We start from the raw sequence: 15,916 nt of genomic DNA on the forward strand, positions 1-15,916 counted from the left end.
GCCTGAGCAGTGCAGAGGCAGAGGGCCAGAGAGAGGCATGCCTGCGAGCACAGCTGAGAAGACGCTGTCCCGATGGAAGAACTGTATCCTGAGCATTCCTGAACCTGAATTGTAACCTGTTACTTCCCTAATAAACCTCATAATCATGAGTATTATCTGTGAGTTCTCTGAAGCCACTGCAACGAATTATTAAACACAACAGAGAAGTAGGAGTGTGGTGGGAGGGATGATTGGTGCCAAAATTGGTAAAGATGGTGGAGAAAGGAGGCATGTCTGACCTCTGCCTCATAGCAATCAGCCTTGAGCTGTTAATCTTGATTCTCCTTCTCCCTTGTGAAGTTAGAGGAGGTCAAGACGTCCCTGCCATGCCATTTTTACACATAGCCACACCCGAGTTAAAATGAATAGAGAAGTACAGTCTTAACATATCACCAGTGTGAAAGAACTGACATTAGTGAAAAGCCCTAATGACGCCACAATTCTTGCCAGCTTAAAGACCCTTGAATCTGCTAGAACTGAGTTCTGTAGCAATGTATATGTGTAGGTATGTGTTCTAATACTGCCAATCCAATTAACCCCGACCTCAGTTTTTCAAATTTTCTGAGAATTCACACCAAGAATATATGAGCTTTCCCTTCCTACAATTTTTCATAGAAAAATAATCATAATGAATAAAACTCTGTGTGGACTGTTCAAACCACATAAGAGAACAAACTATTCAAAAACACGTATTATTTCAAAGAATAACTGATGCAATGCCAATCATTGACAAGTTAATTTATTTAATAAATATATACAGAATATACATAAAACACCTGCCATATTGAATGCCACCATGCTAGGAGATACAATAGTGATTGTAAGCACAAACAAACATGGTCCTTCAGAAGCTTAGAGTCTTCTGTGGAAGACAAACACTAATTAACTAATCACACACATAAATTCACAACTATGGTAAGTGCTCAAGGAGAGGTATATGGAGCTAAAAAAGATCACAAGAGAAAGATTTAATGTACATGGGAGACCAGAAAAGGCTCCCTCTAGTAAATGATTTGCCCCTGGGTGGCAAAAAAAGTTAAACGCTCAACTACTAGCTGAAAGATTGGCAGTTTGAACCCACCCAGAGGCTCCTCAGAACACAGGTCTGGTTATCCGCTCCCAAAAGGCCACAGCCATTGAAAACCCATGTTCTACTCTGTACACATGGAGTCACCATGAGTTGGAATCAACTCAACAGCAACATCAACTTTGAAGGATGAAAAATGTTAATATATAAAAAGGAAAAGAAAGAACATCTCAAAGGGAACTGCACGTGCATAGCCCTGTGGCAGGAGGGAGCACTGAGCTTTAGAGGTACTGGGGATGGCCAGTGTACAGAGAATAAGAGCAATAGGAGTCTAAACAAGAGATGCTAATAGTCAGGACTAGGGTGATAGTGATGCAGATGGAGAGGAGTGGACAGGTTCCAGACATATTTAAGAAATAAAATTCACAAAACTTGAGATGATCTAGATATAGAAGGCTTAAAAATGAAACATCTCAGGAATACCACTTAAGTTTCCTTTTCGTCTTCACTTGATGGATGGTGCTGTCAGTTTCCGAGACAGAAAAACCAGTAAGAGAACAAGGTTTGAGGGTGGCAAGGTGAGGGAAACCATGGGTTACAGTCTCACTTTGCTGAACTTCAGTATCCTTGAACATCAAATGAATGATGTAAAATCAGTAGATGTATATGTGTGTCTGGAGCTCAGGGGAGAAATTTGTATAGACATCAAAGCCATGGTTATACAGAATTTTGCCTAGGGAAAAAGCCTAAATTGAAAAGATGCCCTGATCTTTGCTAAACTCCAGCATTTAATATCCAGCTAGTGAATCGTAAGCCTAAAAAAGAATAAGAATCAATGGTCAGAGAGATAGAAGGAAAATCAGAAGACTAGCAAAGGAAGAGAGTCTTAACAAAGGAAGAGAGTATGTCAACAAAAAGAGAGTGGCCAACCATGTCAATTAATCTTGAAAGGTCAAGTTTGATGAGAACTGGAAAATATGTTAGATTTGGTGACATGGAGGTCAAGAGCTGTTTGAGTGCCATTCTGGGCAGAAGCCAGAAGAGATGAATGAGAAGGTTAGAGATGGAGAAGTAGAAATAGACTACTCCCTCTGAAATTTGGCTCTACAGGAAAGGGGAGAGATAGGTCCTGCTCAGAGAGGAATGAGAACAAGGGAGGTTTTGTGTTTGTTTCTGTTTTTAAACAAGAGAGATTTCAGCAAGTTTAAAAATCAGCCAGGAGGATCTAAGTGCAGTAGCAGTTGAATGTACAAACAATAAAAAGAGAGAGAGAGAGAGGAGTAATTGATAGCACAAGGCTCCTCAGGAGCTCTGAGGGGACAGAATCCAAAGCATGGGTAGAGAGATCAGCTGTGATAGAAGGATGCACACTTCTATCATGAAGAAGAGGAAGATGGATGCAGATCAAGCATTCACGTGGTAGACACACGGCGATCTGCTCCCATAAAGGCTACAGCCTAGGAAACCCTATGGGGCAGTTCTGCTCTGTCACATGGGGTCTCTCTGAGTCAGAATTGTCACAACGACACACAGCAACAACCAACAATGACACTGAAAGCCACTATCCTCATAGCAATCCCTTACCTTGCTCCTTGCTAAAAAAAATCTCCATCTTTTTCAGGTATTACTCATACAATTCAGGGGAGTCTGGTCCTCTCTTCAGACACTAGAAGAAATGCTCATTAACCTAAACCACCGAAGATTAATTCTCTTTTCCCGGCTAGTGATAAGGATTAGGCATAGACATGTGCTGCATTTCTAATCAGTAAGACCTGTAAGTCTGCTGGAGGTCTCCTGGGAGAGACTTTTCTCACTCTTTCAAAAAGACCAACCAACCAACCAGTTGCCATCAAGTCAATTCCAACTCATGGTGATCCCATGTGTGTCAGAGCAGAAATGTGCTCCATAGGGTTTTTAATAGCTGATTTTTCAGGAGTAGATTGCTAGGCCTTTCTTCTGAGGTGCCTCTGGGGGGATTTGAAACACCAAACTTTGGGTTAGCTGCCGAGCATGTTAACCATCCGCACTACCCAGGAACTCTTTCAACAAGATACTTGGGAAGAAATGATCTCTATTCTTTTGCTCAACATTAATGTGTCCAAATGCGCCACTGAGACTGAGGCAGCCATTTTGAAACCATAAGGAGATGAGCCTCAGGGCAAAAGTCCATCTGCTGAGGAAGGCAGGGTGGAAAGATGGAGGGAATCTGGGCCCTAATTACGTCGCTGAGCTCTGAGCTGGCAACTCGTGAGTTACTCAACCTCCAGACCTTCTCTTACATGGCATGATGAATGTTCTTTATTGTTCAAGCCACTTCTATTTAGATTTTCCCTTCTTTACTGCTAAAAACATCCTAATAGATATAGAAACTAATTATACTTTTAATTTACTCGTTAAAGCAGATACCCTAAGGACCTCTGTTAACTTAGTTTGAGTTACTCTATGTACCTGAAAGTACTAAAGCTTTAAAGCTTCATTATCTGCTTTCTAATTAAACAATTCAGAGATTACGCAGATTTAGACGGACCTTCTCCTAATTAGTCCACATTATTTTGGTTTTACTTTAATTACTGACTGACTTATTCTTATTTCTTTATCAGAAGTGAAATGCAATAAGCACTTAAGAAGTGCAGTTTGGGGTGTATTTCTCTCTTTGCTACTCAAGAATCTAAGTAAAGACACTCTTTAACTACGTCTTTGGAATTCTCTGAAAATAACTGAATTTCAGGCGAGGTCAAAACTGGATGCAATCCTTTGGGATTTCAGTCAACCCACCCTCCTCATGCATCACCAGGAGACCTGGGATTTATACATCATATGTTCTCATCTGCTAGAAAAAGAGTAATCCTCCTCTACTAAAAAAAATTGGTTCTGTGCAGGGTAAATTCTAAACTATTTCTGCCCAAAAAAGAATCAAAGGTCAGAGTCCTGAGTTAAAGAGGACCTGCAATTTTAGCCATTTTTCTGACTTTTTAAAATATTTGAAAAAATAAATATAATCTCATCTCTAGCAAAAGACATTACTTTTGCAAAAAATGTATGCCGTAAATCAGAACTTCAAACGTTTCATATTTGGGGGCCATTTTTGTGCAGACATAAGCGCTAAAAATTGTTTCCTTAACATTGAGGTGCAATTAAAATAAAAGTTAATACAAAAATTCATTCCTCTCAAAGAATGACCGCTTACAAAGTGCTGGGTCGTGTGAGTACCCTTGTAGGATGCTGCTAATCAAGTAAGCAGTGCTGGTAGAAACACTAGGGGGGGTGGGGGCACAAGATTGTCTCCACTACTAAAACCAAAAAGAAACGAAGGGATGAAAATAAATGATAACTTATTTTAAAAGAAACTCAGAAAGGAAAAATACACCCTAGGAAGAAAAATAAAGGTGAAATTAAAGATCAACCATAATCAATGTCACGATAAAACCCCACCTCTCCCCCACAAAAAAACCCAAGTCTGTTGCGGTCAAGTCGATTCCAACTCATAGAGACCCTATAGGGCAGAGAAGAATGCCCCCACAGGGTTTCCAAGGCTGTAAATCTTTACGGAAGCAGACTGCCACGTCTTTCTCCTGCAAAGTTCCAACGGCTGACTTCTCAGTTAGCAGCAGAGCGCTTTAACCATCGTGCCACTAGGACTCCTCAATGTCAGGATAAAAAAAAACCCAAACCTAAACCCTTGCCATCGAGTCAGTTCTGACTCACAGTGACCCTATAGCAACCCTACAAGATAGAGGAGAACTGCCCCATAGTGTTTCTAAGGAGGAGCTGTTATTTGAACTGCCGACCTTTTGGTTAGCAGCCAAGCTCTTAATCACTACGTCACCAGGGCTCCAATGTCATGATAAATGGCCATAAAAAGAACACCTTCTCTCTCACAGTACTGTTACATCCCCGAGTTTCAATTCCCAGCATTCTTTCTCTTTTGCTTTCGTTGCATTTGCCACAAACCAAGCCTTCTGTCCTATTCACTAACCTCTTAGTTCAGGACAAACAGGCTCCAGTGACTTTCAAGTTGCACCACTATTATGATACAGGTAATAGACATCACCCCATTAAGTCAAGGTACAGCTTTTCTAACATGGGCACCTTGATCTTGGTTCTCTCATGAGCCAAAGACAGACATTAACGGAATTATATGAAGTTCTCAATATCAACTTTGTTCTAAAATAACGGGCTTTTGCTACCAGGAATCCTGGAATGTAAGAATGAACCTTACAACATGCGCAGGTACAATTAGGGCTCTACAGAAATCAAATGTAAATGGTACACGGTCATCATTCTGTCAGCTGGCAGAAAATCAAGTGTCTAAAGTTGGAGGATAGAAAAACTGACATATGTTTAAAAATATACATTGTTCTGTGGGTAGATTAAAAGTAAAACAATTGGAAGGCAAAACCATATAAATGGAATCATTTTAGAAATCAAAATACAAGGTCAAAAGACATGATTAGTAATCATCTTGACTATTGGGAAGGCTGACTCCCAAAGCAACTGATGACTTCTCTGTAATAGCTAAGTGTATGCTATCCCTGCCCCATGTTCCCATGTAACTGTTCTCCTTCTCTGCAAGAAGTTCTGGAACTGACGTTGAAGTATTGGGAGGTATGCTTCTAGGCACTGGCATTAGAATAAACGAAAGGCAATGGCTACAGAGGCCTCGGTGTCAAAGTCTTGCTTGTTATCACAAAAAAATTGGAGATTATCTGATGCCACTGAGCGGGAGCAGAGAACAGTGTTCACTTTTTGTTCATCAACACTTTAACTTCTCCTCTTCACTTAACAACTGGAGTTTAATAGTTTATGTTGATACCAACATAAAAAAAAAATTATAATTGTCCTCCAGTGTAAGTACTCATCACTGATGCTTTGATCCTCTGGACTTCAGTAAATATGATGTAAGAGCTCGACTGCTAACCAAAATGTAGGCAGTCTGAATCCACCAGCTGCTCCTTGGGGCAGTTCTACTCTGTCTTATAGGGTCCTATGAGTCGAAATCAACTTGACAGCAATGAGTTTGGCTTTATCATCATCTATAAAGCTATCATGTGAGATTGGGAGGATTCCTAATTCTTGAGGTTCCTTTTTTCAGTCTAGAAGGTCTGACTCTAAATTCACAAATTTATTATCTGGGATGTTCTTTGTAACATTTTATCTTTATAACACCAAATGTGCAGGAAGTATAATGCTGCAGGCATAAAGAGAAATACCATGTAAGGTGATCAGGCTAACCCACAAAGTTAGAACCAATTACTCAGAAAGATGAGAAAAGTATTCCAGATCACAAAAGTCAATACTATATTTAAATCTGGGATGGGTTATCCAATAAACAAGGTAAGCGGGGGCTTACTTATGCATACTTACTAAACTGTAGTGAATAATTTCACAGATGTGGTGAAATTGTTCACTACAGATTAGCAAATATGCACAAGTAAGCTCATTCTTACCTTGCTTACTGGGTCATTCGCCCTGTCAGGGATTGTAAATTTGAAAAGAGGCTTTGACTCTGTAGGAAGGCTCTGTGAGATTGGGAGAGAGATAGATGCCAGCTATACCTAGAAGCAGAATCTTTGACGTGGTGAAAAAAATGTGAAATTATTCACTACAGATGATCTGGTAAGCACTGTGCTTGCCTTGCTTATTGAATAATCTGCCCCTGGTTTAAATAATATAATATTAAGGTTAAACCATCTTCATTAGTAAACCAGAATGTTGTAAGGGCATTTCTGAGCACCAACATTTTTAATATAAGGGTCTACCCCTCCTTCCCCAGGGAAATCAGTGATACACAACCCAGCACAAAGAGCTTACCCAGCATACAAACACAAAAGTATAGTGAGACCACATCTCCACCCTTTCTCAGGTACTTCTCTAGGCTTCTGAGCTACTTTGATGTGTACACCCACCTGAGCCAGGTCTGCCCCAGGAGTAGAGAAGGTTCTCTGGGTTGCCTCAAACTACATCCTGTTTTCCTGCTCTACATGAACACCTCTTTCCTTCATCCATGCAGAAGAAAGTCCTTGGATAACTGCATTGGAAGGTCCTAGACTATGTCTCATAGGTATTCTAGGAAGGAAAAGAGTTCATTGGTAAATAGAGTTAACCAAAAACTTAAAAGTCATTTTTAACTCTAAGACTTCTCTGAAACCTTTAATATGCTAATGTACACAGTGACTCCCCCAAGAAAGAGATGTAAAAGGCAGGGCTTCCCAAATATAATTGACCACAGAAACTGCTTTCAAAGATGCAGAACATAGTTTGGGTGACACTGGCCTATCTAGATGATCTGAACTTCAATTTAACCTGATCGTGTCTTGCATCTATTTATCCAATCACATGGGACTTCTTGTATCCAATTCAATCTGATTTAATAAACATTTGTTGGATACCTGCTGTGCATCAGGTAATGGGATGGCGGAAGATAAGAAGGTAAGTCAAGACCTTTCCCTTACCCCAGGTGCACTATGCATGAAGGTTCCTTCCCCAACACTCAACTGTCTCCAGCTCCCCTCATTTCAGACACACCAGGTAGCAGCAGTTCTCTCTCCTTGCCTGAAGGGCCTTCTCTCATTTGATCACACACCAGACACATATTATGACACAGAGGAAGAACTGCTAGACTAATTTACACTCAAGAAGACTTTATGCCAATTGAATCAGTCATAGTTGGGGATCTCTTAGTTTAACTCTCGTTCCAGGTCATAGAACTCACTTTAATATTGTCACCTGACTACTAGAAAGTCTCAGTTCACTGACACACCAACCCTACCTAACTTGGAGAACAACTGATAGACAGAAAGCAACACTTCCAGGTGGTTTCTCTTTCTTAAAGTCCTCTCCTCCATCAGTCAATGCAGCATCAGGCCCCTGGTCCCCCTCTTCTCCCTGACCCTCTTCCCTTGCCTTTACTAGCTCTTCTTCTTCCAAATAGTCTTTAATGTTGGAGCTCCCTAGAGTTCACGTTTGTCCTTCTTCTTTCCTCTCACCACACACCCGACTGGAGTAATCTAATTCACTCCACAGACTCAAATACAACAGAAATTAAGTAGTCTAGCAACTGAAACTTATGTTTATTATGTGCAAAGGGTTACGGCAATAGTCAGGGGCAGATTAGCCAACAGGCAAGGTAAGCACACTGTTTACTTTGCTTACCAGATCATCTGTAGTGAACAATCTCACATTTTTTCACCACATCAAAGATTCTGCTTCTAGGTATAACTGACATCTTTCTCTCTCCCAACGCCACAGCACCTTCCTACAGAATCAAAGCGTCTTTTCAAATTTACAATCTCTGACAGGGGCAGATGACCCAGTAAGCAAGGTAAGCACAGGCTTACTTGTGCTTACTTACTAATCTGTAGTGAACAGTATCACTACCTACGATCAGGTAAGTAGGGTAGGCACTGTGCTTACCTTGCCTATTGGATAATCCGTGCCTGGCAATAGTACAGTATTTGTTATATTAGGCCATTACCTATGTTTAAAACTTGTACAGAACACACTCAATCTATAATCCAGAAAACACACAATATTATATTAATAATAGGGATAAATTGAGCATAAAAGTCACTGCCTAAAATGTTTTAATTTCCTATTACTATCAAATTATTAAATGTGCAATAAAAATATTTAAACCATTAATAGAGATTTTAGGAGAAAACCAAACTTTTTGGTTATTTTTTATCAGGTACAGGAAAAGAGTAAATACTATTACTAATAATTTAGAAAATAGAGCAGGACATGTAGAAAAGAGCTGAAAATGACAACAGAAAATGGAAAGACATGTTCCATAAGATTTTTAAAACACACCACAAAAAAGAAAAATAGCAGAAGTTAAAAATAAAGTGACAAATTTAACAGTGATTGATTACCGGAAGAGGAGGAGTAAAAAAGCTTACTGGTTACCAGGATTCAGTACTTTATAATTACAAAAGCTATGTTAGTACCTGGTCTATTAAAGAGGAAAATGAAATTCGAATGCTAATATTGAACTTTTACAGGATAGGAATTCTTTTCTCAAAACCTAACAATTTGAAATATACTTTTACAGCCCTCCTGGTGCAGGGGTTAAGCATTCGCCTGCTAACCAAAAGGTCAGTGTTTCCAGCCCACCAGCTGCCCCATAGGAGAAAGATGTGGCGGTCTGCTTCCATAAAGATTTACAGCCTTGGAAACCCTCTGGGGCAGTTCTACTCTGTCCTATAGGGTCGCTATAAGTCAGAATTCGACACGACAGCCATGGGGTTGGTTTTTTGTTTTTGTTTTTTTGGTTTTAGTGCCTTCAGATAACAATTGTCTTAGGCTAGGTTTTCTAGAGAAGCAAAACTAGTAAAGCATATAAATATATATATATAGAGAGAGATTTATAACAAGGAAATGGCTCATGCAGTTGTAGAGGCTGGAACATCCCAAGTCCATGGATCAGGATGGAGGCTTCTCCTAATTCACTGAGCCACAGGGGCTGGCAAACCCAAGATCGGCAGGTCAGAGAGCAGGGCTCTTGCTTACAGGCTGTGAAGATCGAGGAAGCCCAAGATTGGCGGGCAAGACCACAAGGCTTCTCCTGATTCACATAGCTGCAGGAGCTGGTGAACTCAAGATCAACAGGCTGGTGGAGAGCAGAGCTCTTGCTCACAGGCTGCAAAGATCGACGAATCCCAAGATTGGCAGGCAAGACCGCAGGCAAGCTGCTAGCTCAAGTCCCAAGAACCGCAGGTCAGATGAACAGGAGCCAGCTACAGGACTCAGAACGAGCAAAAGCCCTAGAGCCTTGCCAGGGCATCTGCTTATATTTGGATGCAGGTCACACGCCCAAGGAAATCCCCTTACAACTGACTGGCTACTCGCAGTAGATCACGGATCACGTCTCAACAGGGAAGTGATCACAACATTATACAACTGCCAAAACACTGAGAATCATGGCCCAGCCAAGGTGACACACAATCTTAACCATCCCAGCAACTGAAGACAAAACCATGTGATTTTGGAACTAATATGAATTTTAGTACTCATCTGACACAATCTCTCCTTTGCATCAATGAATTGAGGCCAGAGTGATTTGGAGACTTGCCCAGGCACAACAGTGGTGGCAGACCTGGGGCTGGAACCCAGGCCTCTGACTCTCAGCCCCGTGCTTGTTCCACTCTGCCAGGCTTCTTCTTTCTTCTGACTTTGCCATCATTCATCGTGCTAAAAAGTTCTGTGCAGCATCGTTACTCTGCACACACCCATTCTCATTCTTGTTCTCCTCTTGGCTTTGTTTTTGCTTTGATAGAGGTACAGCTCAGAGGGTCTTACTTTCAGTACCCCTTTCTCATTCTCTCTACTCCTTTCCCCAATTCCTATCTCATTTATTTCCCTCCTTTTCCCTCTGGACACTTCTTAGGACTCCACTTCCCACTGCTCTGTGAAGCCAGAAGAAGGAAGCTGTGACTGAGTGGCCACTATGTGCCAGGCACTGTATTAGGTCTTTACACCTGAACTACTTCACCAAGTCCACTTACAAACCTGCAACGTAGATGTCATGAGTCAGAATCAACTCGACAGCAGCAGGCTTGGTTTTCTGGTTTCACATACTAGGGACTCTGCTAGGTACAGGGCTATAATAGTGAGCAAAGCAGACCAGTCCCTTTCTTTAAGGAGCTTATAGCTTAGTTGGAGAAAAAGACATTAGTCAAATAATTACAAGCTGAGTATGCAGTCACAGACTGTGATAAGGGTCCATGTAACAGGAGATCCTGTGAGGGGAGAAATGGGCAGGCAGGAAAAGGTTTGATATAGGATCTGAAGGAGGAGTAATATCTAATTCTAGATACTGAAGGAGGCCAGGGATAACTTTGGGGGACAGGAGGTTGAGGATGAGACTGAAAAGGCAAGCAGGGGCTGATGGAGCAGAACTAGGGCCTGCAAGTGAAGGGGCATCGATGCTTGGTCTTCACAGCTGCTGAGTTAACTAGGAGAAGGTGGATGAGAATGGTACTCCCGATTCACCCCATAACCCAAGTATGAACTGTACCTGATCCACAGGCACTTCCTCTTTCACATCTTGGTCCTCTTTTACTTCTGGTGCCCCTTGGGTTTCTGCATTAGGAGTCCGAGCTTTATACACATCACCTTCTGAGGGACAATAAAACGGACTTTGAGAAACTAGATTGTACATTTTCTGACCTGAGTCAAAGATACAATAAGGGTGAGCAAAACTTGACACCCTTTTAGCTTCTTGTGTCATCAAGCAGGCAACCTGGCTGAGTAATCACAGACCCTCCCAGGGGGTCTCACTCTCCTTTGTTTTCCTATTGGCATTTGTTTTCGTTTCCATAGAGGTATTCAGAAGGAGCCCTAGCGGTGCAGTGATTCATACCTACCTAGCAGCTCTATGGGAGAAAGACCTGGCAATCTGCTCCCATTATGGGGCAGTTCTACTCTGTCACATGGGATCTTCATGAGTCGAAATTGACATGACAGCACCTAACAACAACAACAGAGGTACTCAGCTTATTGGGCCTTAATTTCAGCATTATCTGCATGTCCGTCTCCATACAAGGTCACTCACCCTGGAAGTCGTGGTCATCTCTGTGCCCTGCCCACTACAGTATTCAGTTCAAGAGTTGAAATATACTACACATTCAACAAAGATGTGCCCTATTAATTCAATTAGAAATAAGAAGCAATCCCACCAAATGGTCAGACATCTAAATCATAGAATATATTTAAGGAAATGTAGCTTTATTACTTCAAAATATTTTTAAGAACTAGGTTTGAACAAACTAGGTTTTAACAAGCTGGGTGTTAAAGTTGTACATTGTGAGGTATTCACCTCAATCAATAGATAAAAATAATATTAATTAGCATTTGGAGCCCTGGTGTTGCAGTGGTTAAGAGCTACGGCTGCTAACCAAAAGGTTGGCAGTTTAAATCCACCAGCTGCTCCTTGGAAACCCTATGGGGCAGTTCTACTCTGTCCTATAGGGTTGCTACAAGTCAGAATCAACTCGATGACAACGGGTTTAGTTTAGTTCTGGGGTAATTAGCATTACAGTTGGATGTATTATGCTTATAAAATTCCAAGGTTCTTGAAAAATTTATCTTCAACCTGATCAGAAGCAACAGGCAACAGCAAAAACAAAAAAGTAGGCAAGCCAGTTCCCTGAGCAACCAAAAATATATACATGTAAGAATCTATAAGCTCAGCCAGGATTGAGAATCAACCCCTGCTGGGAGTGACAAGGACAGGAAGTCCATCCACAACGGGAAACTCCAATAGCATGCCCACTCCATTTCTCATTCAAGAGTCCTGGACCTATCCCAACAACCAACCAGTTGTCGTTGAGTGGATTCCAACTCATGGCGACCCCATGTGTATCAGAGTAAAACTGTGCTCCATAGCATTTTCAATGGCTAATTTTTTCAGAAGTAGATACCAGGCTTTTCTTCCAAGGCACCTCTGAGTGGACTCAAACCTCCAACCTTTCCGTTAGCAGCCCAGTGCATTAATCATTTATACCATCCAGGGACTCCGAACCTACCTCACGCCTCACCTATTCAATTTTTAACCTTCATCTCCTTTCCCAACCATCAACCCAGAAGAACCATCACCAGAGTCTGGAGCTTGACTATTTCTACTCTCATGGGTGAAGAGATAGAAGGTAAGAGAAAAGGGAAGTTAACTAATATTCAAGAATCCATTAGGTCCCAAGCACTATTCTATATATTTGATATTTAATACTCATGGTAATCCTCAAACTCTGTATTCCCATTTTCTGGGTGAGAAATTTGCCCACAGTTATTTGAGGACAAAAGGAGCGCTAGTGACACAGTGGTTAAAGCGACTGACTGCTAACCAAAAGGTCAGCTGTTGGAAACCACCAGCAGCTCCGTGGGAGAAAGATGAGGCAGCCAGCTTCTGCAGAGATATACAGCTTTGGAAACCCTGTGGGGTTACTATGAGTCCAAATCAACTTGACAGCAGTGGGTTTTTGATTTTGGTTTTTTTAATGTGAAGGCCATGACCAGAATCTGAACTCCAAAGCCCACAGTCTTATCACTCCATTTGCCTCCCAGAGGGAAGGTCAGTGTATGCTGGGCAGCTCAAGCTACTTCCGTAGAATATATTGCCAAAGAAAAGATTTTACACACGGTGATTAATTTTTTATTACTATTGGTACATTATAATACTTCAGGCAGATAGAGGTTAAACAGGCTTTGCTTTGAGACTCATCCTGACTCCTACTGAGTGGTTTATTGTATTAGTGTCATATATTTGTGTAGACATCTGCCTCACCTATCACATAGTGAGCTCCGTGGAGGGATGGATTATGTCTTCCTCATCGCCAGGGTCTAAACCAGTGACTAGCACACTGTAGGACAATTTGTGGAATGGGGGCAGGGCAGGAGGGAAAAAGGACCAAGAGCCAAGTTTTAGGGAAATGCCCAAATTTTTAGCCTGGAAGCAAAAAGAAGAGCAATGAAGAAGCTAAGAAATAATCGAGAACAATAAGGAGAAAACCTGAGTTGTCGTATCTGGTAATAAAAACCAAGGGAGAAGAAAGTTTTAAGAAAAATGACTTCCAAAAGTTTTCAGAGGCTGCAGAGAGGTAAAGCAGGGCCTCTCCTTCTGGCCGTCTTCCTTTCTTCTCCAGAACCAGCCACAGGACTTGTGTCTTATTAAGTATCTATCATACATACTAATAAGACATGAACAAAGCCTCATATAGAGACTGGCACGCAGGAAGAGTTCAATAAATGCTAATAATGGTAGTAGCAGCCGCAGTAGTATATATAAAATTATCTCATTTTAAAATCAGTTCTGAGGCTTAATCTTGTCATTGTCTCTCATACTCAGAAAGTAAACCTCAACAAGTAAGATGGCTTTTATTTTCATGTTTTCTTCAAGAGATTGATTTGTTTGTTGTTTTCTGGGTCACTGGTCCTTAAGAGAAAAATATGCCCAGCCCTGATGTACACATAGACTACAGAATTCATTTTAAATACCACATTTATCTTGGAAGGCTTCCTAGTTAGAGAACGCCATTGCCTGCAGCATTGGAATTTTGTTTTTCTGCTCTGCCTACTGCTGTCCTAAGAGCTGAACATTTTATTAACAATCAGATAGTTACGAGTCAAGAAATATTTTTGCAGTAGAAAATTCATCTGAAAAAAAAAACAAGCATTCTTAATCTGGTAGCATTTTTTAATCACCTACAGCAAAATGAAATTTCACATTACCTGCACCGCTTGTGATTAAAGGCTCTACCAAAGTTTTTTTCTTTCTTTCTTTGGCATGATAAACAGAATCTTGGGCTTTAGTTGGTATGTCTTCAGGTTTATGAGGTTCTTTTCCTTTGGAATCTTCCTGAGGAACAGATTAAGAATAAAAAGTAGATCAGGAATAGTGGCATACAATGAGCCTTATCCGTTATCCTGAGTATTGTCAGTGGAAGCACAGGGCTCCTTAAGCTAAACAATGGAATGGGATTCAGATACCTCAGAGGAAGCCTCACCTACAGCCCAGTGTGGACTACTCGGGTCCTTACATTTCCCTTCTGTAAAGTGACAGTAATAATTCTCTCACTCCCTCCCAGGGACATCAGGGAAGTAGCATATTACCAGAGGAAACTAGTTACCACTGAGTGAATTCAGACTCATGGCGACCCAATGTGTGTCAGAGTAGAACTGTGCTCCATAGGGTTTTCAATGGCCAATTTTGCAGAAGTAGATTGCCAGGCCTTTCTTCTGAGGCACCTCTGGGTGGGCTTGAACTTCCAAACTTGCAGTTAGCAGTCGAGCATGTTAACCATTTGCACCACCCAGGGACTCCATCAGAGGAGAGAAGGTCAATTCTCTTCCTAATTTAGGTGAATATCTATTACCTGACAAAATACCAGGATTGCATTAGGGGGATAAGCTAGTTAAAGGAAGTTTGTCTGGTTCTTTAGAGACACTCTTTAAAGTCTAATAAAAATCACTGCTTCACCAATAATTACCAAACTACTCCTGCTGGAATCTATGAATAGGATGAGCATCTCTGATAAAAATCAAAGGTGTGGCAGATTCGTTTTGGGTTACAATAAAGGGAACTCAGATTTTTTTAAAAAATCGATAGTAATAACAAAGCATAATTTGATCACTGTGTAAAGATGAAATAATTCTTACACCATCTCAATGCTATATATACATTATAACACAAACTGTCTCTTGCAGTTTTTTTTTTTTTTTTCCTTTTTCACCGTTTACAGAAGTATTAGCAAAAGAATATGGGCAAATGTATATAAATAGATATTTCTCTCCAGCTCTCTATGTCACTTAAGAAAATGTCAACTAAAAATAGCTCTACCTCGTACCATTAATATAGTGTATATGATGAAAACACAGATTTTTTCCTTTGAGGAAATTAAAGTGTGAAAATAGTCCTTCAACCTTATAAGAGACCAAGCAGAATCTTTCTACCTATTTTAGGGGAGTTTCCTGCAAAGTGGAAATCATTTTAATAAGTTTAGGAAACCAGATCTGGCAGAATTGGTTTTAGAAACATTACACAGTAAAACGGTACATTGGTGCGTGTACTTGGAGAGAGCTGGGGGGAGGAAGGGGGCAGGATTTTGAAAATCTAGGCGAGCCTTCTTAGAATTACCAAAATCTACTTTTTGCAGTACATTTTCCATGTCTTTAGTCTCCAAGACAAAACCACCATATATTTATCTTATTATATCTGAAATAATACTCAAAGGACAGAGAAAAAGAAATATTACCTACCCTCATTATGAGGGTACCAAAAGCAGCTATGAGACAGAGCGAAGCACCCAGGATTTGAAAAAGAACCAGTCTAGGGTTTGACTCCCAGCTCCCCACCAC

General features: G+C 40.9%; 1 protein-coding gene across 1 annotated transcript in view; it reads right to left on the reverse strand.

Moving 5' to 3' along the window:
* DCDC2C (doublecortin domain containing 2C) overlaps positions 1 to 15,916 on the reverse strand; it is a 146,983-nt gene that overhangs the window by 56,056 nt on the left and 75,011 nt on the right. The window contains exons 7-8 of the mRNA XM_023728231.1: positions 14,291 to 14,413; positions 11,082 to 11,182 (exon numbers count right to left, since the gene is read on the reverse strand). Coding sequence (XP_023583999.1) covers positions 11,082 to 11,182; positions 14,291 to 14,413 — 224 coding nt within the window. The remainder of the gene's footprint in view (positions 1 to 11,081; positions 11,183 to 14,290; positions 14,414 to 15,916) is intronic.

Source organism: Trichechus manatus, unplaced genomic scaffold (genome assembly GCF_000243295.1).
Source record: "Trichechus manatus latirostris isolate Lorelei unplaced genomic scaffold, TriManLat1.0 scaffold00023, whole genome shotgun sequence".
NCBI lineage: Eukaryota > Metazoa > Chordata > Mammalia > Sirenia > Trichechidae > Trichechus > Trichechus manatus.